The 20,450-nt window shown below is 43.6% G+C and overlaps 1 protein-coding gene across 2 annotated transcripts; it reads right to left on the bottom strand.

The window, feature by feature from the left end:
- Positions 1-948: 948 nt before the first annotated feature.
- On the bottom strand, positions 949-18,786 carry LOC123149877 (uncharacterized). Of its 2 annotated transcripts, XM_044569646.1 has the most exons (42): positions 18,545-18,786; positions 18,345-18,423; positions 18,066-18,143; positions 17,859-17,939; positions 17,549-17,625; positions 17,409-17,463; positions 17,273-17,321; positions 17,001-17,138; positions 16,826-16,907; positions 14,019-14,097; positions 13,869-13,912; positions 13,598-13,792; positions 13,031-13,106; positions 12,641-12,721; positions 12,431-12,511; positions 11,622-11,698; positions 11,487-11,541; positions 11,349-11,397; positions 11,091-11,228; positions 10,773-10,854; positions 8,567-8,645; positions 8,251-8,297; positions 7,925-8,139; positions 7,725-7,812; positions 7,530-7,649; positions 7,335-7,453; positions 7,179-7,251; positions 6,980-7,099; positions 6,447-6,515; positions 5,807-5,977; positions 5,687-5,734; positions 5,387-5,528; positions 4,464-4,561; positions 3,976-4,120; positions 3,802-3,887; positions 3,596-3,706; positions 3,028-3,102; positions 2,770-2,835; positions 2,454-2,642; positions 2,251-2,361; positions 1,682-1,762; positions 949-1,294 (listed from the first exon to the last, which is right to left on the bottom strand). In XM_044569646.1, exons 1-42 carry the CDS (start codon positions 18,665-18,667, stop codon positions 1,115-1,117), a joined length of 4,152 nt encoding a protein of 1,383 aa, XP_044425581.1. In that variant the 5' UTR covers positions 18,668-18,786; the 3' UTR covers positions 949-1,114. The 2 variants fall into 2 exon arrangements, with proteins under 2 accessions (XP_044425581.1, XP_044425582.1); XM_044569647.1 differs by lacking the exons at positions 16,826-16,907; positions 17,001-17,138; positions 17,273-17,321; ... (4 more) ...; positions 18,345-18,423; positions 18,545-18,786 and adding an exon at positions 14,724-14,792.
- Between the last annotated feature and the right edge of the window lie 1,664 nt (positions 18,787-20,450).

The raw sequence follows: 20,450 nt of genomic DNA, 5'->3' as shown, positions 1-20,450 counted from the left end.
AAGGCTGCTCCTGTATTTCTTGTATCTATTTCGTTTTGTATAGACGAGGCCAAACTCATTATTTCACATGTCTCTTTTCTTAAAGGTTCAAGGTCATATATTAATTATTACATGTCCTTACAACCACATCCTTACAGAAAAATAAAATTACATTAAATATTTTGGGATGCTCAAGTGTTTTTTCCTCGTGTATCCACCGGCTACTTGCGATAATCGTGACTTGAGTGACTGCGATATGCAAGCAAATCAACGCCTCGAAGAAAAAATAAATGCAGAAAAGGGCTTGTAGAAACTGAAAACAACGAAAACACGGATCCACCGGTAACAACACCAACTAGATCCCGGAAAACCTGACAGTCACAACTTCACACGCCCTCTACCGGAAATAAGCACACCAATGGGACGGGACAAAGGTGGGCAGGACATTATTCCTACACTGGGCAAGTGCCACCGTCTCAACGTCCAAAACCAGACACAAAGGCTTTGTAAAGAAAACCCAAGACAAATCACCCATGCCGCTACACAACAGATCTGAGTTTGATGTCAAGATTGGCGCCGTCAAGGACCATGCACCACGCCATCTTCTCCGGTGGCCTAGTCATGCCGGGCCACCGTTGAAGATCATCGTGCTGGATCATCGGCGCTGCTGTCGAGCATCAGTTGCAGACCACACCTCGGCTACTCATCTCCGTCGCGGACCCACAACGCCCACCAACTTCTCCACAACAGCCCCCCATGATCAGCAACCTCCCCGCCATAGTGGCAAGAGGGAGAGAAGGTGGGGTGGCGGCTAGGGTTTCAGCCGACCGCTTGACCCTCACGAAATCATTTTGGAATTTATTTCACATGTCACAAATTACGACTAAATAACAACTCATTATTAAACATCATATTAAAGGCAAAACTAATCACTCAACCATGAACGGGAGCACCGGTAAGTTGCTGCGATTTACTAATTTTTGCTACTTTATTTCTTCAGGCAACTGTATCAGTGCTTTATTAAGAAACTGGTTCCGGCAATTCGCTGTCACAAGCCTAGCAGGATCGCTAAAATGGGCATGCAACACCTAATGATGGAGTGTTGCTGGCTCCAGTTTTCATTGTATCGCTACATTCAGGCTTTGCCTGCGGATCCGAAGAGGCGCATCTTCTCTGCTACAACAGCTTTCATTGCTTCCTTGGCAGACTCCATGACCTGAACCAGGTCCTTTTCTGGCTTCTTGAGTGACTGCAGGTAGCTGTTGCGGACCTCCGTGTTCACGTTGAATTTCCTCACCCCCAAATCTATGCACTCCTGCTCCACAAGTTGGTCACAGGTTATTATCACTTGCGCAACAGCATTTCAAATATGACATTGGTTAATAATAAGACCAATTTCATCAACTGATAAGCTCTAGTATAATTATTTCACAAAAGGAAGCGTTATACTGATTGTTCGCAAAACTATGAAGCTGATATAGACACAGAAACTCTAGCCCTCCAGCATTTTTAACCTTGTCGTTGAATTATTTTATGCACTGCAACCATGATTGATGATTTTCTTATGGAGGGCAACGATTGCCCCCCAATTCTCCTATAACTTGAACCTTTCAGGATATAAGTTGATGCCGGAAACTCAACAAGAACTACTGCAAGGTACAGATTCACTGATCTTAATACAGAAGGAAACAGTTTATCAAACCTTTACAAGTTCATGAGGGAGGCCAGATGCTCCATGAAGTACCAAGCTAACTCCTTTCTTCATAGTTAATGCGCGAAGTTCCTGTCATCGTTTCAATGAAAAAAAATACCGAGTCCATTACTCAAAAGAAGTTGCTTGCAAAAAGCACAAATTTGCTTGGTAATTCTTTACAGAATACTTCACAAGCCGTCGGAAAAAAAAACACTTTACAACCCTGAACCATTGTAGAAGTTCATTTTTCAATCTTAAACTCAAAAACCAGAAAACCAGTTGTCTTAAACCTTGAACTGTTGAATATGTTTACTGGTTTACCCCCTTGGTTCTATTCCAAGCGGTTCAAGCTGACTCAAACAACACATGGAAGACAAGTAGCATCACATATACGCAGCACCTTGTCATGTTACCAGATTAAGTAAAACACACACAAAATCAAAGTAGGATCATACTTTTTTGGAAAAATCTTAACAATTTTAGAAAAAACGGAAAATCAGAAAACAGGGTAAAAGATCTGGTAACACACACATAATCTGAAAGATCAAGCAAAGATTTTCATAGCTGTTCTGTCAAACCTTTAGCAAGTCAAGTCTCAGGTTCGGTCCACTGGGAGGATATTTTCCGTGAACATTCCCAATGCATACTGCTAATGCATCAATACCAGTTTCATCAATAAACTGCTCAGCCTGAAAATATGTAACATATAAGTTAAGCATTATTACAGGATTGTAATGATAGAATGCCATAGAGTTGAAATTTGTTGGGAAGATAAAATAACCTGAGCAATATCAGTAAATCTCGCTTCATATTCTTCAACTGTCAGGCCATCTTCAGTGCCTGATAGTCTCCCAAGTTCAGCTTCCACAAGCATGCCTTTAGCATGAGCCAGGGAAGATATGTTCTTTGTGTATAAGATGTTCTTTTCTAAAGTTAGATGGGAACCATCCACCATGACTGAATCAAATCCCTGAAAAATAAAAGGTCATAGTAGATGGTCCAGAGAATTAAGATTCAGATGTAGTCATTTATCATTCATGATTAGGAAAACATTTTGGTACCGCAAATTTGAGAAAACAACGCATTTTTTCACTTACCATTTCAAGAGCTCCAAGCAAATCATGCTTGTCAGCCCCGTGATCATAATGGACAGTGATAGGTACCTGAGTGACAATCACAGAATGATCACCTTTAAAGAACATAAAACAAGGATGGCTATCTGTTTCAAAAAACAAGGATGGCTAGTAGGTAATATGTGGGAACCCAAGTTATATAAAAATTTATGAACTATTTTTATCCAGATCACTGGGTGTCCACATTTACTGTTTAAGCATGCTAAGTTCTGTTTGTCTTACGCTGGCTCGTTCTGCTGCAGCAATGCAGCATGCTACCAACGGAACTCCACCTTGCTTCAGGGAACTGGGATGAACCTAAATAACAACCACAATAAGCGTGGTTAGAAATCAAGACGATACATATCATCTACAAAAAAATATGGATAATGAGTTCAGGGAGCATGGGTGCAGAAAAGCTCATGAGTTGAGAGTGAGAAAAGCTCATGTGTTGAGAGTGAGAAAGGCTCATGAGTTGAGAGAACGAGTACTCTGAGAGAACCAATGCAACTCTCTCTACGGAAAAAACACGGGGTACAAATCCATTTCAGGATCTGTGTGGTATTGCTTCTATCCCTCTGGAGCTAGTTGTTGCGACCTACTTACTAGTCCTATCATAACATACTCCAGTAAAGAATGGTATCAGAGGACACCCAACATGGTAAATTACATACTCCCTCTGTCCCATAATATAAGAGCGTTTTTGACACTAGTGTAGTGTAAAAAACGCTCTTATATTATGGGACGGAGGGAGTAATTTTCACCATAAACTGCCAAAGAAAACATCCTATACTAACAAAGAATTCCTAACCTGCAGGATAGCAGGACTTTCTTCAGCCTCGGCAGCTGCAATTACAGCTTCAATTCCCTCAAGATTATATACATTGAAAGCACCAACTGCATAGCCACTCTTCTCCGCGTCCTTCACAATACGAAAAAAATAGCTGATTAAGTATTTAAAGCAATACACAACGATGTATAACCTTGATGAGAAGTAGACGGTGGATAAGAACTTACAAGGAGAAGTTCTTTTGTTGAACTTCTAGAAGGGCAAGCCCAATTCTGGACCACTTCTGCAAGAGCACTGTTATCACCAACATTACCTGTCATTTGGGGAGTGGCAAGATAGTTTCTTGAGTAAAAAGGTAACGTTATTTATCTGTTGGTACAGAAATGAGATATGTTTGTTACCAGGAAAAACAATGTAGGGGACACCAGGATGTCTACTCTCAGGGCCAAGCTGCCACAAAGGCACACCAGCTAAAGCTTGTCCCATTACTTTGGCACGCCGAGCTTCCAAAGCTTTTGTAGCAAGATCAGATGAAGTGATTCCTCCCTGTATAAAGAATATAGTAAGGAGTACCTCCAGAAGTATTCCATGCACAACTTGTGGAATCAATCATTTTGTTTGGTATGGACAGTTGAATTTGCAGGCACTGTTTTTTTTGTAGATGCTATTCTTTCTTCTTCTTTTTTGTTCTGATGAATGAAACATGTAACCATGTAGGTGTAATGCTATCTCGATATTTCATTAAGTATTTAATGGCATAGGTCCAATAAAACAGAACAAATATTTTGACCTAACAGTAACAGATCCAGAGATTGGCAAATTTCCAGGAACCAAGTAAAAACTAAATTTCAATTTGTTCAGAAGGAAGAAATCGGCTGTGTAATTTTACCTTTGCAAGGATGTAACGGGGTCGACTATCAATTCTTCGCACAATCTCTACTAGTGCTGAGCTCACTTTGTAATTAATTTCTAAGCTTTCTTCAGGAGCTGCAACATGAAAGGTACAATCTTGTTAGGTGGTCAAACTACTTCAGTACAGATATCCAAGAAAGAAATTATCTTCTTTCGTCTGGCACACAAAAGGTAGCAAACTATACTAATAGGTCAGTTGTCTTGTACTGCTAATGCTTACATGAAGATAACAGCGGCTATTCTTGAACATACTCTTTTGAAAAGCTGAGTTAGGTATCTGACTCTAGCACACAATTTCAGGAACGTATACTGAAGTTAGTTTGGTTTTGGTCACTAGAAAAGATTATGATGCAAACTGGAGATGTTCTATTCAAACGATTGGGACAATGCACTCACGTTGTGATTGTGGTTGTGGTTAAATGTAGAGATTCATTCAATGGCTCTACTGGTGGCTAATGCGTTTTTGGGCATGATTTTGACAACAATAAGCAACTTTATTTTATCAATTCCCCCCTTTTAAAAAGTTTTGACAGTTTGACCTGTCTTCCAATACAGTTAGCCCCAGACTCCCGGTTCATGCCTAGAATATGATAAAAGAAAACAAACTATCTCCCCAGAAGTGATCTGAGTTGAGCTCAGGGAATAGAATTAGGCTGAGAGCCTCTGATACGGTGTGGAGTTTGGAGGCAATTGTGTGCTAGCCCTGAGGATCTCCACATCATTTGTTAGTAAACAGTTTTTACCAGCACAACTTGCTCAACACTTCGGCAGGTAGGATGTGGCTGAGGAATTGTTGGCATTAAGAAACTAGAAATCAAAATTGACTCAGCATTTGATCACTGTATTTGCTAATGGAACAAACAACACATTTAGCCATATGATAGTCAGAAAGATGCTAACTTTTTCCGGTAATGAGTTGGCGGCTGGTGACGATTAGCGTGTCTCTCCCAGACTGTATATAAGCATTTCCCAATTCAACAATTCTGCTGATTTCTTGGTCTCTCTCCTCAGTTGATTTCAGTGAGATCATCTCAACAGATACCTACAGTGAGTAAAAAGAGAACACAATACTAACACCACAAATTGATCTCAAGCAAAACCATCCGACTTAAGACAGTACTATCCACAAACTCTATCCAAGTAGATGTATACGATGGTTGATCGTTCATGTTTAGGCATGACAGCCAAGATATAAATTACCTCTATCACTCTGAGGGATTGTGCGCATTGTGAACGAAGCTCGTCGACCTAACAAATGCAAAAGAACATGCAAATGAGATAAATATGATTGACAAAATCTTAAAGCAACACAAGGCTAACCTGCTTCGTAGTTTTTGGCACATAAGAACCAACAACTATGAGGCCTCCCGCTAAATTTCTTTTTAATCCAAGGTCATTTGGGCGGATAGGTGGCTTTGGCTTGATTCCAATTCTAGCACTCACAAAACTTGCAGCTGTGCGACACAGAAACCGCTTTCCTTGCAATTCAGCCTGTTGAGTTAACGGAAAAAGAAAAAGAAGAATAGGAGATCAAAACAGAGCATCAATACTAGAATAAGACATATTATCATATCAACTCGAAAGGAATAGGTACCGAGTGTTTAAGTGTATATGTGGATTGCCTAGCCCTTTCCATCAGTTCGGACTTTTGGTTGCGTTGACTAGTGCATGAAGCTTAACATGGTATCAGAGCCTAAGGTCTTGAGTTTAAGTCCTGGCTTTCACAATTAATCTAAAATTGTTGTTCCCCCCTTTGTGTCCACATATAGGCCTCTTGAGCCATATCTCTTAGTCTATCCATGTGTTGACTTTCCGCATCACACGTGATAAGGGGTGTTGAAGTGTATATGTGGATTGCTAGCCCTTACCATCAGTTTGGACTTTTGGTTGCGTTGGCTAGTGCATGAAGCTTAACACTAAGAACAAATGCTTCTCGTAGAAATGGAGTGGCATAACATACCTGGATCATTCCAGCAGCAAAGACATTCATGTCCCTTTCACTGGCAGCGTTGACAATACACGCAGAGCCCTAGAAAGAGTCAAAATGCCTGTCAGGAAATTCTCAAGGTAAATCAAGTAGAGAGGGAATCATAACAGGATTCATGATACTATATGGTTGAATCAGCCAGTACAGTTCTAGAGTCCCTAAAACACCTGCAACATTTATTAGCCATTTCAAGTAAATAGCTGCCATGAGTGCATACAGAAACGAGAATATGAAATATCTACAAAACTAATAATTTATAATTATATCCTTAAAAAGTTTAAACTGACTCAAAACAACTGTTCATATGCACTGGAGGGGCGTAGTGGTGACTAAGGTGCGCCTTGGCCTGCCCTTAATCTTGTAACTACTTTGTTTAAATAGGTGAAGCTTCTTTGCTAATTAAACAACAAAAATACATCTTAATTCATGTAACAATCATAGTTGGCCTCTCCTTCATTTTGTTCCAAGCTCCGCCAATCATATTTTCCATGCTTACTATCACATACCTTCTCCAAGCTGCAGAGAAGCTGACAGACTGCATCTGGTCCTTCTTTACGTAAAAGACTTATGGAAATTGTTGAAACTTGGTTCTCCAAAATCCTTCCTTTAGTCTTTTCTTCAACCCACTGTAAATTCAAGGACAAAGCAAGTTACTAAGGTCTTGTTCTTCGCTCTTCGCTTTACCAATCAAACAATTCCAAGTACCTGTTTGAGATTGGAAGATGTATAGCCAAAAGCTGCATCCTTGGCAAACTCAGTCTCACCAGCAGGAATCAATCTGTTAGAGAATGTTGGACATCAATATTGTTATGTGTTATTTTTGTATTTAAATACATTGCATAGTGATCGTGCACAGACTACCTTTCAGAGTCTGCAACATAATGAATATCATCAATAGTGTACCGCCCACCTTGAAGGAAGAATGGGCATATTATCCAAGCATCCATGTCGCCTAATACTGAAACAACTGCATCAGCTTCCTGGAAAGTAGAAGAGTATGATATGATCAGAGAAATGAAATGGAAAAGAAAAACAGAGAGAATTTCAGATATTAACCTCTGGGAAATGGCCACGTAGAGTGGAATCACCTCGCAAGACCACTGTATAACTAATACCAGGGACAGTCTTTGCTGCAGCTTCAAGATTTCTGCAGATATCTTTTACTAACAGTGCGGCCTATGAAAGTGAGAACGCTTTAAATATATATTTAAATACCCTAAAGATAAACTGTTTAAGACCGCACTTTCCTACCTTATCAGCAATCATTGAACGGGAGTTTGTCAAAATAAAAAAGCAGGTTGGTAGTTTCAGAAACTGCTCTGTGAGGGCTTCAACTGGCCTGCAGTTCAGAATTACAAGCAAAGCTTATGGAACTATGTACGGAACATGGGCAAAACGAAAATGCTAGCAGAAAACATATGTAATCTAAAAGACAATATGCTTTCGTTTACCATTCAGTTAAGACCTCTATATCATGAACTGTTTGAGTTCCAGTTGGATCATCATCTAAAACTACAAGAACCTTTTTGCTATCTTGAGATGCAGAGGAAACAAGATCATCCATTGGAACTTCTGGCCACTCAACAGGAAGAGAACGCAGGACATCTTCTTTATTAAGCATGGGTGGTCTTCCTTCTACTTTTACTCCAGATAATGTCTCATATACCTGTGCCAGGAGCAATCAGCGGGCACGTTTAGGAAAAGAAATTAAATTAAGGCTATCAGTATATCATATTTTGGCATAAGTTCTGTCTACTGAGAGCTGTGAGCTGCTCACCTTTACAACAGCACTATCATCATATCGACCCCATCCAGAAGCAGAGCCTGTTGGAATACATCAAATGAATAAAACAATAGCCATCCTATTTAAAAATTAAGACTGTTATCCAAACAATAACTGTAAGCTGATTTGTTTTCTTCTAAAACTAACTGCAATATACTACTAGTATAGAAAACAGAGGGGACGGCCATGCAACGTTCTGTTAATTTGGGTAACTACTTCCATTGAAGATAAGAAATATAGCACGACTTGATGAACATTGGAACCAAAACATAGAATGGAAAATGATCTTTGATTTATCACAGACAATTACCTGAAACAAACAGCTGATGAGCAACACTAGAGACATGCAATGGGATCCTCAAGTTGGAGCTTTCACGAGATACTATACCCTGAAATAGACGAGATAAGTGCATTATTACCTTTTGCTAGTACTCCCTCTGTTCCCAAATGTAAGAGGTTTTTGCAGTTCAAGACGAGATAAATGCATTATTATCTTTTGTTAGTGTTAGAGTACGTAATGGGCCTAATGGCCTGGGCTGGCGTTATAGCCCGTTAGTCTTAGGGTTAATTAGAGATAAGGGTCGCTTGCTTGGGAGTCAAGTAAACCTCTCTATATAAAAAGAGGAGGTGTATCAATCTAATGAAGCAAGAATTAAGAAGGAAATCCCTTCCATCTTGCCCGGCCGTGGGCAAAAGGCCCCCGGCCGGCCCTCTCGTGCCCTCCTTATAGCAGCTCTGATACCAATTTGGTATCAGCTAGCTTCGGTTCGATCATGTCTTCACCGCCGCCCAACTCGTCTCTTCCGCTGCCGGTCACCTCGTCGCCTCCGGCGGCCACCACGACCGTCGCCCCGCTCCTGCCCGCGCCGGGATCCTCCGTCGCGCCCGCCTCCGCCGTCCTCACCCCGGAGGAGGTGTCCGGGGCGCTGCTGGACCTAACCCAGGCGGTCCAGGAGATCCGCCTGTTCTTGGCCGGGTCCTACGGGCCGCACCCGGCTGCACCGCCCATCGCCGCCACCGTGCCGCCGTGGCTGCCGTGGCAGCCGCTGCACCAGGCGGCCTCCGCCGCGCTCGCCTGGCTGTTGCAGCAGCCGCTGCAGCTGCCATCCACTGCCCCGCCCTGGCTGCAGTGCGGCCTCCGCCGCGCCCGGCGCTCCGCAGCAGCAGCCGCTGCCGCTGCCCCAGGGCGTCCCCGCCGCGCTCGCAGTGCAGCAGCCGCTGCAGCTGCCATCCATTGCCACCACCGCCCCGCCCTGGCTACAGTGGCAGCCGCCGCTCCTGGCGGCTTCCGCCGCGCCCGGCGCTCCGCTGCAGCAGCCACCGCCGGTCAGCTCCGGCCCCGCATCGACCGCGCCGGTGGGAGTCCCGATCCACCAGATCAAGTTCCCGCCGTCGCCATTACCGCTTCCCCAGGGCGTCCCCATCCAGCAAATCAAGTTCCCGCCGTCGCCGTCACCGTTTCCGGCTTGGATCACTACCCGCCACGTGTCGGCGGTGGTGAGGCTACAGGCTGCTGCGCGCGGCCTCCTAGCGCGTCGGCGTGTGCGGGAGATGCGTGGTTTGCAGCTGCCGCTCCTCCCAGCTGCGCTTCGCTGCGCAAAGGACCTCGATCTTGTCCGCTGCGTCGGGGATCTTGGGCATGCCGTTTTCCCTGCGGGCAGCGACCTCAAAGTCTGCGACATCGGCGGTTGGGGGGGCGCACCCCTCCTCGTCATTCTCCATCGCAAGCCCTCCACTCTTCCTTGTGCGGTGCAGACCAACAGCCGTCCGGCAGGGAGAAGGCAGGGTGTCACCGACAGGAGCGCACCGCGTAGCACCACTGCATTCCGCCGGCCGCCGCGAGGGCGCCTCTGCTGGTTGCTCTTGCGACCACTTCCAGGTGGCCATACACATGCACTCCTTTTGTCCAGATGGTGTACATGGGATCCAGGTGGCTGTACACGTGCACGTCCGACATGCGGATGGTGTCCACTTTTTGTTAAGGGGTCCAAAATAAATCGTCCCAGTCCATTTCAGGTTGAGAGTAATAAAACAAGCCGAGATGTAAAAGGCTTGTTTTTAGGTGTTAGGTTTGTGTTGCGTCGAATCATGGTTATAAGTTGGTTAGGCTGCAGCTCAAGGACAAGCTGCATGTCTAGGTGGGGTGTAGTGTTAGAGTACGTAATGGGCCTAATGGCCTAGGCTGGCGTTATAGCCCGTTAGCCTTAGGGTTAATTAGAGATAAGGGTCGCTTGCTTGGGAGTCAAGTAAACCTCTCTATATATAAAGAGGAGGTGTATCAATCTAATGAAGCAAGAATTAAGAAGGAAATCCCTTCCATCTTGCCCGGCCGTGGGCAAAAGGCCCCCGGCCGGCCCTCTCGCACCCTCCTTCTAGCAGCGCCATAACAAGTACTCCCTCTGTTCCTAAATGTAAGACGTTTTTGCAGTTCAAATTGAACTGCAGAAACGTCTTACATTTACGAACACAGATAATAGTTCATAAAATGAATAAGTTAATAGCTCGGTTATCCATACAAGATCCTTGACGAATATGTCCACCGCAGATAAAGGTGTATAATCATTATCAAGCATGTGTGGCACACGGTTTCCAAACATCCTGCAATATGAAGATTGAGTGTATCAATCATCAGATAGTCACCTTCACTCATGCTAGAACACACCACTAGATATCTGAAAGACTAACCTACAGGGAGCTGATAGCAAAAACAAGTAGAAATAATTGTTTTGTTTCTTTCTCATAATCATTTTATCACTCGGCCAATATTAGCAAGTCTAAACAGTGAAGAGTAAAAAAGGAAGATTCATTAGAGTGGATTAAACAATGACACATACCACGAGTAACCTCTTGCATGTTGAATAATTTCGAAAACTCTTCTTGTTCGCAAATTTAATCGAGCACCAAATGCCATTGCTTCAGCTGCTGAGGCTATATGGACCCCAGCAAGAAGTTGGTTCACCATTTTAACAGAACTGGGAAAAGTAGCAGAAGAGAGATGTTGATTCACAAGCGCCAGCACTAATGAAAAGGAGCCATTATGCAGAAATAAGACCCTGTAAGGAAGGTATATGACTACAAAATATGTGTATCACCTCGCAGCTCCGCATCCTCCTTTGATGAGATATAGTTTCTCACTTAGTGCTGTTACGCAAAAATAAGATAATAGTTATCGACCAGTTTCCGTACTTTGCATACAGCATATGATGGTGTTCAGATAACCTTTTTCATACCTGACAAAACTCTACCCGTACAATGCAGAGCTTCATCTGTTCCCGAAACAATTACCTGTCAAAAGAAGTGCAAATATTTATATCCATAAAGGTTACATCGTCACTTCTACTAGATTAATGTTTCGCTAATCATACAGTTAGTGTCCCGTCCGCTGCTCTCTTGACACCACCAGATACCGGAGCATCAACCAACTTTATCTCTCGGCATTCAGCTGTATAGAAGTAGTTAAAGATTCCAAAAGATTCATCAGTGAAAGCAGTAAACAACATTGCCGACATATTTAAAATGTAGAGAATGGTTCTAGTACTACAAGGCCTTGGTGTATTACGGGAAACAATATAAAAAGTGACAAAAAAATAAGTGCTCTTGACACAATTTACATGACATAAATCAACGAGATACGGATTTAACCTACACATGGAGAAAACAAAATTCAGATTCCTTTCGACAATAGCTGAAAATGATTGAAGCTTCTATCACAGCTTTCTGATCATAGGTCAAATATGGATCTGATTTGTTTAGTAATAGATTCATCTTCTGTTAGCGTTGTACTACTTTTTGGATGTTTCTGTGACTTTTGGAACCTGGGTAACACCCCAAAGGCCTTCTGCCGGAACATTTCCCTTAAAATGCAACTTCAACTTCATAACAACATCCCAACACAAAATACAGGCTAGCTGTCACAGCAGTCATTGCAACTTCTTCTGCAAATGATTATAAATCTGGTGTTTTATAATGAGAAAGGGTAAACGAACATTACTTGTGAGACACTGAAGCTACAGGACTCAACTCTCACCCGGAATCACAAACAGAAGATTTTAGATTTTCATGAGTTGGATTTATGAGTTACACAATGTGGCTTTTGTTGACCAGTAATGTTTGTGGTAATTCTTTCTTATTTTTAATGCAAACATGCCCAGGAGAGATAAAAAAGAGCGGCTACCTTCCAATCTTCCTTTGAGTTGAGTCACAAAGCCAGGAGAAACTGTAGATGACAGAATGATGGATGTTCCCGCTGGCAAAACTGAAAGTGAAAGACAAAGGATATTCACAAACATGTAAGTACAGCTCAAAAAATAGTTAACCTACCTGGGAGATGCTAATAATCAGCAGAACCAGCAGGGGGGGGGGGGGGGGGGGCTCTATATGTTACCTGAGACAGCACCAGCATTTCCATATAGGACACTTTCAGCTTGAACTTCATTTGCAACCATGATGATAAGGATTTCCACATCTGAAACCAATTTATGGTTAATACTTCAGACAGGGTATCACGGTTGATACATCATAAACGGTGTTTCCATTCCATGCTATTGCTGTTAAGTAGTGATGAGGTGGGGCTGGGCCCACATGTCATTTACCTTTACCTTTTGACTCGATGAATGGCACAAAAATAAAGAATAAGATAAATACAAGAGAATAATGAGGTCTGAACTAATTTCATTCAGTCAGAAAATCATATAGTACTGATTATACTTTATAGGTAACAAATGTAAACTTAAGAAGCGAGAATTATACTTTATACTAGAACGTTGCAACGTACCTCTTGATACTTCCTCAGGAGAATCTTTGGTCAATCCACCTAAAGCAGCAAACCTGGCCAGTGTTGGCTTGTAGACCTAATGGGTAAAGGGTATAAAATTATTCACGTGTGGATTGGAAGAACTTTTTTTTTACAAAAGAACATGCATAACACTATAGGTCTATAACATCGTTTACAAACAAAAGATATGTAAGTTGAAAAGGGTGAACAGTATCCTATTTCCTCAACTGTATATTTGTGTAAATTCAGAGCGCCCAATGGACTACTGAAAAGAGAAGAGTTTGTGATTTATTCGTTTATTATTCGAATTACTGCTGCCCTTTCTGATACCTTAAGATTAATCTAAGCCATCCACTGTTCCATCTAGGAAAATTACAGGCTTAAAACCACAGAGTGTCAAATCTATGATCCATAAGATTGTTCAGGGTACTTGAAATGCAACATATGTACAGAAGCACTAATGCAGAAGAAACCAAGTGAAGACCCTTTCATTCTTTGTATTTTGAATTGAAGCAATCAAACGGTCAATTATGCAGTTGGGAAGAACAAGAGCAGAAGAGTTCCTACATCATAAGCAGTTACGGAGAACCCTGATTTTAGCAAATGAGATGCCATTCCAAAGCCCATAGCTCCAAGACCAATAAAGCCGATCCTCTTTGCTGCTTTCGAGGCCATAACAAGCTGGTCAGCTAATTTGCTTGCGTCATAGATTTGTTGACTGGCAGCATCTACGATGTTTACTCCAAATAGTTGTTCCCAAACCTGCAAAATGATGATTTAAATTAAGATAATTTTGATAAATTGAAGCATCTTGAGAAAGCTGACAGTTATTCCACACCTTCAACGGCGAAGCGGATTCATTGCCAATTACTGCTGAAGAACCTGAAGATAAGTACAAAAATGTGCATGAATAAGAAGGTACTAGCATGTTCGGGCTATCAGGAGACTTTCAAGATGTATTGGAAGTAAAGAAGCTTTAACATCATACCATGTATTAATTGTTGATAGGCAACAGCTAGAAGTGGCAGAGGGAACGTTGCTGCTTTAGCCGTATCCATCACGTAGCTCTATATTGTTTAAGAGCGAAAACTTTGTTTCAATAAACAGAAGCAGTTAGGCAATCAGCCATGCAGTAGCAATATTCCTTTACAGTTTGTAAGATCAGAGTGGCACATTACTAATTAACCATTTAATCCTCTCTCAAAAATGGGGTTGACTTACAAGATTAAGAGCATGGAACTGGACACAAAACTTAAATACAAACTATAGTTAAAAGAAAGTGTGCAAAAAAATCACTGAAATATCTCAAATATGCTGCTAAATGAAGTCCACGGGATTAGCTAGCTTTCTTAAGTAACTTGATTGCTATCTATCAAGGTACAATGTGATACCCCTACTATTTATCACTTCTCACCATTTCCCAGGGACGAAGCTGCCTTGTAGGCATAGGGTCAATTGACCCCAATGAAATTAGGAAATCCTTCATTAATTTAGTACTAAACAATATCTATTTATTGAAGATGACCCCACTGCCATAGACATGACCCCAACAAACTTTTTTCCTAGCTTCGTCCCTGCCAGTTCCCCTCCCCTGGTTTTTCAGCACCCTGCCACCTTTGCCGCGGCAACATTCTCATGTATATCTAATCTCCTGTCCAGTACCTACCCTATTTTTGGGAAGAGGATTGAATACCTTGATCAAACAAGAAATCTCCTCTCTTCCAATTGCTAGTGCCGGACCCTCCATTTTCAATATCACATCCTGCGAAAGGGACATCTATAAGATGGCCAAGATCCGAGAGAGGAAGACGAGGGATATTGGCCAAGTCAAATGCATCAAGGACGGAGCAGGCCAACTCTTGGTGAAGGACGAGGAGATTAAGCATAGATGGCGGGAGTACTTCGACAAACTATTCAATGGGGAGAATGAGAGTTCTACCATCGAACTGGACGACTCCTTTGATGAGACCAGCATGCGTTTTGTGCGGCGAATCCAGGAGTCTGAGGTCAAGGAGGCTTTAAAAAGGATGAAAGGAGGCAAGGCGATGGGCCCTGATTGTATCCCCATTGAGGTGTAGAAAGGTCTCGGGGACATAGCGATAGTATGGCTAACCAAGCTTTTCAACCTCATTTTTCGGGCAAACAAGATGGCAGAAGAATGGAGACGGAGTATATTAGTACCAATCTTCAAGAACAAGGGGGATGTTCAAAGTTGTACTAATTACCGTGGAATTAAGCTGATGAGCCATACAATGAAGCTATGGGAGAGTCATTGAGCACCGCTTAAGAAGAATGACAAGCATGACCAAAAATCAGTTTGGTTTCATGCCTGGGAGGTCGACCATGGAAGCCATTTTCTTGGTACGACAACTTATGGAGAGATATAGGGAGCAAAAGAAGGACTTGCATATGGTGTTCATTGACTTGGAGAAGGCCTATGATAAGATACCGCGGAATGTCATGTGGTGGGCCTTGGAGAAACACAAAGTCCCAGCAAATTACATTACCCTCATCAAGGACATGAACGATAATGATGTCGACACTGATGACTTCCCGATTAAGATAGGACAGCATCAGGGGTGAGCTTTGAGCCCTTATCTGTTTGCATTGGTGATGGATGAGGTCACAAGGGATATACAAGGAGATATCCCATGGTGTATTCCGTTTGCGGATGATGTGATGCTAGTTGGCGATAGTCGGACGGGGGTAAATAGGAAGTTAGAGTTATGGAGACAAACCTTGCAATCGAAAGGGTTTAGGCTTAGTAGAACTAAAACCGAGTACATGATGTGCGGTTTCAGTACTACTAGGTGTGAGGAGGAGGAGGTTAGCCTTGATGGCCAGGTGGTACCACAGAAGGACACCTTTCGGTATTTGGGGTCAATGCTGCAGGAGAATGGGGGTATTGATGAAGATGTGAACCATCGAATCAAAGCCGGATGGATGAAGTGGCGCCAAGCTTCTGGCATTCTCTGTGACAAGAGAGTGCCGCAAAAGCTAAAAGGCAAGTTCTATAGGACGGCGGTTCGACCCACAATGTTGTATGGCGCTGAGTGTTGGCCGACTAAAAGGCGACATGTTCAATAGTTAGGTGTGGCGGAGATGCGTATCTTGAGATGGATGTGTGGCCACACAAGGAAGGATCGAGTCCGAAATGATGATATACGAGATAAGAGTTGGGGTAGCACCAATTGAAGAGAAGCTTGTCCAACATCGTCTGAGATGGTTTGGGCATATTCAGCGCAGACCTCGAGAAGCTCCAGTGCATAGCGGACGACTAAAGCGTGCGGAGAATGTCAAGAGAGGGCGGGGTAGACCGAATTTGACATGGGAGGAGTCCGTTAAGAGAGACCTGAAGGATTGGAGTATCACCAAAGAGCTAGCTATGGACAGGGGTGCGTGGAAGCTTGCTATCCATGTGCCAGAGCCATGAGTTGGTTGCGAGATCTTATGGGTTTCACCTCTAGCCTACCCCAACTTGTTTGGGACTAAAGGCTTTGTTGTTGTTGTTGTTGTTGTTGTTGTTATCCCAGCTACCCTGCTCTTACCACCGGTCATGGCTCCAATACGCATAGGATGCCTTCATTCATTGTCCATACAAACTCCGTAGCAATAAATGTGCACGTCACCTACATATTTATATATTTTACTTAAAATAACATTCTAGTTTGTGCAATCCCCTCTTTCATAAAAGGGAGAAAAAGGACATACTTAATTATCTGCACTGTTCATATATTGCGTAAAGTATCCTAAGAATCCCATACCATGCCCCAAAGGAGAAGCAAAGGAACTTACTGCATGTTTCTTTAGTGACTTCAGAAAATCAATAAGCAATGGATCTTCACTCAAAAATTTTGGAACCACCTCCACAAAAATCCTGTCAATAAATTGTATGATCATAAGTTGAAATATAAACCTACAAGTATCACGAGTTCAGACAGAACACAAAGAATTCAATAATCCTTGTAACCTTGAGCTTCCTGCAGCATTTGATATTATGTCGTAGATAATTGATGGATGAATCCCAGCTCGAACACCAATAAACATTGCTTCAGTAGAAGCAACAAAATGAATGCTCTCCAGCAAGTCATTAACCAACCTAATTTTGCTGTAAAAATAAATGGCATACGGTTCAAATTGTGACAATAATAGTTATACTAGTTAGTACGGTAAATATATGGAAGGGGTGAAAATTGATATCTCGACTAGCTTATATTTGCTATTTTCAGGAAAGAAAGCAACCTGCTGCAGCCAAATTCACCTTCGACAAAGTAATTGGTTTTGTCAAGATCTGGAATGTCAGATAGCTTAAAATTTCAGCATCATAAGATTAGGACCAGGAAGAAAATATTAGTAAGGTACACAAATTTGGAACTACCGGAGAAGAATTGCCCAGCTCTTTCTGCTACATCCTTTCTCCCAGATGCAACAACCTGACATTCAAAAGCTAAATTGTGATAACAGAATAACGTAAGCACACAAGCACACACTTCAGATTCTCAGCTGTGTATCACTTACGACAATATTTTGCTTCAGTTCATCAGATAAACCACTAAAAATGTAAGCATCAAGAAGGAAGATACCCTTCTTCTCATCTGCAAAAACCAACATCCTGTGAACCAAAAAATCCTGTAGGAAACTATAGTAGTACATGAAATTCCAATCATATGTTTATTCCTATTCCTATGTTCTTTAATTCCAGTCATCCAAGGAGGGCCTTACAATTGTTAAATGTGCACTTTCTAATTCTTAAAAGTGCACATAAAATTGTAAGCAGAGCAGCTACTGTTCCCAGCTAAGACAATATATGCACAAATTAGCATTATACCTGCAAGCTTCTGCCCCAACTTCTCAAGATGGCTAGGCACCAACGTCGACCGAATTAATACAACGGCCTCTTTGCACAATCCTATGAAATGCTCGAGCAAACATCATATCAAATGTCAAGTGTATATATAACTTGTACAGAAACAGGTGCATGAGATTGACAGACTGGCAGGCAACACACTAACACTAGCACACAGATGGTACATACCTTGCACTATACCCTGAGCTCCAAAGAACAACTCATCTACACCATCGGCGTCACTGAGCACAACGACTAGCGCAGAATCTGCAGGCGCCAGGAGTTTTTGATAGGTCAGATAGAAACAACACACACACACACACGGCAAGAAGCATTCTTCAGCACGTAGGAGCATGGTCTCTTCGGCATTCCAACAAACGGCTCGTACGCACGCATGCCATTCACGCGCGCCGCGAGAAGGCCATATCTGGAACCGGTCCAGTGCAGGAGACCGTTATATACGCTCACCTCGCGTGGCTTCAGCGGGGCTCACGCATCGGACGCCGCCGCCCTGCTCCGCGAGCGCCGTCGCCGCCGATCCATCCGCCTGCACGGACACGCACCGTCAGGACAGAGCGTCCCGCGAAAACACCTCCGAGAGGAAGCAAAACCAAAACGGGGGTGGAAGGAACGGGGAAACGAGGGAAGGGCGATCGAGCAAAGGCGACCTTGCGGTCGATGTAGAAGCGGACGATCGCGCCGGAGCGGGCGAAAGAAGCGGCGAGCGCGGCGCTCAGCCCGTCGGCGCCGACGAAGGCGACGGTCTTCGCCGCCGAGGACGAAGGCGACATCCCGCGAGTGGCGTGTGATCCCGCTCGCCGACGGCGACGACCAGCTCGAAGCAGAGGCGAGCAGAGCGGAAGCGGACGGGGGAGTGAGCAAGTCAGGAGGAGTGACACACGAGGACTCCACTGCTCTAGGCTTTTTACCCAGCCGCTCCGTGTCCCTGGATCGCGGGCCCGGCGCGCGGTGCTAGTCCTACGTGGCGCATGTGGGCTAGGACGGAACCACGTCTGGATTTCGGACGAGGACGCCACGCGGGCTCCATTTTTTTTAGCCCAAAATCTAAAAAGTGGCCGCGCACTTTTTCGTCGTCCCGAGCGGCCGCGCTAAGCGACAAGAAGAACACCGCGCTAGAAATTTCCCCTTCGCTGTCTTCCATCTCCCTCGTCTGGCTCTGCTACTCTCCACAGGCCCCCAACGCCGACCACGCCGCCGCCGAGGCCGCCTTCCACCACCTCCGCGGCTCCCACCCGGAGCCCCGCGTGCTGCGCCTCGCCTCATCACCCGCGACGCCAACTACCCCCTCCTCCCCCGCGAGCTCCGCGCCATGGCCGCTGCCCTCCTCCGCAAGATCCTCTCTTCACGGCCTCCTCTGACTCGTCCACCTCCGAGCTCCGCGTCATGGCCGCTGCCCTCCTCCGCAAGCTCCTCTCCCCCGACGGCCTCTTCCAACTTTGGCCCCTCCTCTCCCCCGAGGGCCAGGCACACTCAAGTCAAACCTCGTCAACGCATCCGGCAGTGCCGCAGCAACCTTGACGGAGCTCGCCGCTGCTGCTCACTCTTATCTCCACCGAGTTGGAGTGTAGGAGGTTGCCGCCACCGGGCTGGATCCATCTCTCGTTTTTTATTGAATCAAAACACACATCCAGATTCATCCCTGGCTTTGCTTGCAGGAGAACGTAAGTTGTTTTTTTTACTACCGCTCAAGTTGCACAGGCACTTGTATCAGTACGCATTTCTGATACAGCTTAATCTTATCTATATAGCACACTCGCTAGAAGGCCGTTGATTTGGATGAAATTTGGTGTCCTACATTCTGCTACTTTTGTGCTATACTTGTTAGCTAATATGCTTAGATTGTTGGATTCGGAGACAGCGACGGTCGGTCCTGCGTTGCCCCTGTTGTTCGCTTGTTCGATTCAATCTACACAAACGCAGACTTTTCTATACTGTAACTATGCTTTTCTTTTACATTAAGGACGGAGGAGACATATTTGTCTAGTTGGATATGATCATCGGAAAGTTGCACACACAGTAATTGCTTTTGTTGGCATCTATAGTAGTTTTAGTTGCACACATAATTGTTTTTGGTTGGACACGATTATTGGGAAGTTACACACACGGTGATCATTTTTGTTGGCATCTATAGTAGTTTTAATTACGCACATATTTGTTCTCAGTTGGATACGATCATTGGAAAGTTGCACACACAACGATCATTTTTTATTGGCATCTATATTACTTCTAGATATTACGCACATAATTGTTCTCAGTTAGATTCGGTCATTCGGAAGTTACACACATGGTGATCATTTTTTATTGGCATCTATAGTAGTTCTAGTCGCACACATAGTTGTTTTCAGTTGGACACGATCATTGAAAAGTTGCACACACGGGGTTCATTTTTGATTGGCATCTATAGTAGTTCTAGTTGCACAAATAGTTGTTTTCAGTTGGACACGGTCATTGGAAAGTTGCACACACGGGATTCATTTTTGGTTGGCATCTATAGTAGTTCTAGTTGCACACATAGTTTTTTTCAGTTGGACATGGTCATTGGAAAGTTGCACA

This window comes from Triticum aestivum, chromosome 7A (genome assembly GCF_018294505.1).
Source record: "Triticum aestivum cultivar Chinese Spring chromosome 7A, IWGSC CS RefSeq v2.1, whole genome shotgun sequence".
In the NCBI taxonomy this organism is placed as follows: domain Eukaryota; kingdom Viridiplantae; phylum Streptophyta; class Magnoliopsida; order Poales; family Poaceae; genus Triticum; species Triticum aestivum.
Note: the sequence above shows the minus strand (reverse complement) of the source record. Positions and strands in the feature narration are given on the sequence as shown.

Coding starts and splice junctions, on each gene's coding strand:
- LOC123149877 (XM_044569646.1), bottom strand. CDS start 18,667: ATGTCGCCTTCGTCCTCGGCGGCGAAGACCGTCGCCTTCGTCGGCGCC. Junction 7,813..7,924: donor ATAGAGGTCTTAACTGAATG/GTAAACGAAAGC, acceptor TCTGAACTGCAG/GCCAGTTGAAGCCCTCACAG. Junction 7,100..7,178: donor CATCTTCCAATCTCAAACAG/GTACTTGGAATT, acceptor TTGAATTTACAG/TGGGTTGAAGAAAAGACTAA.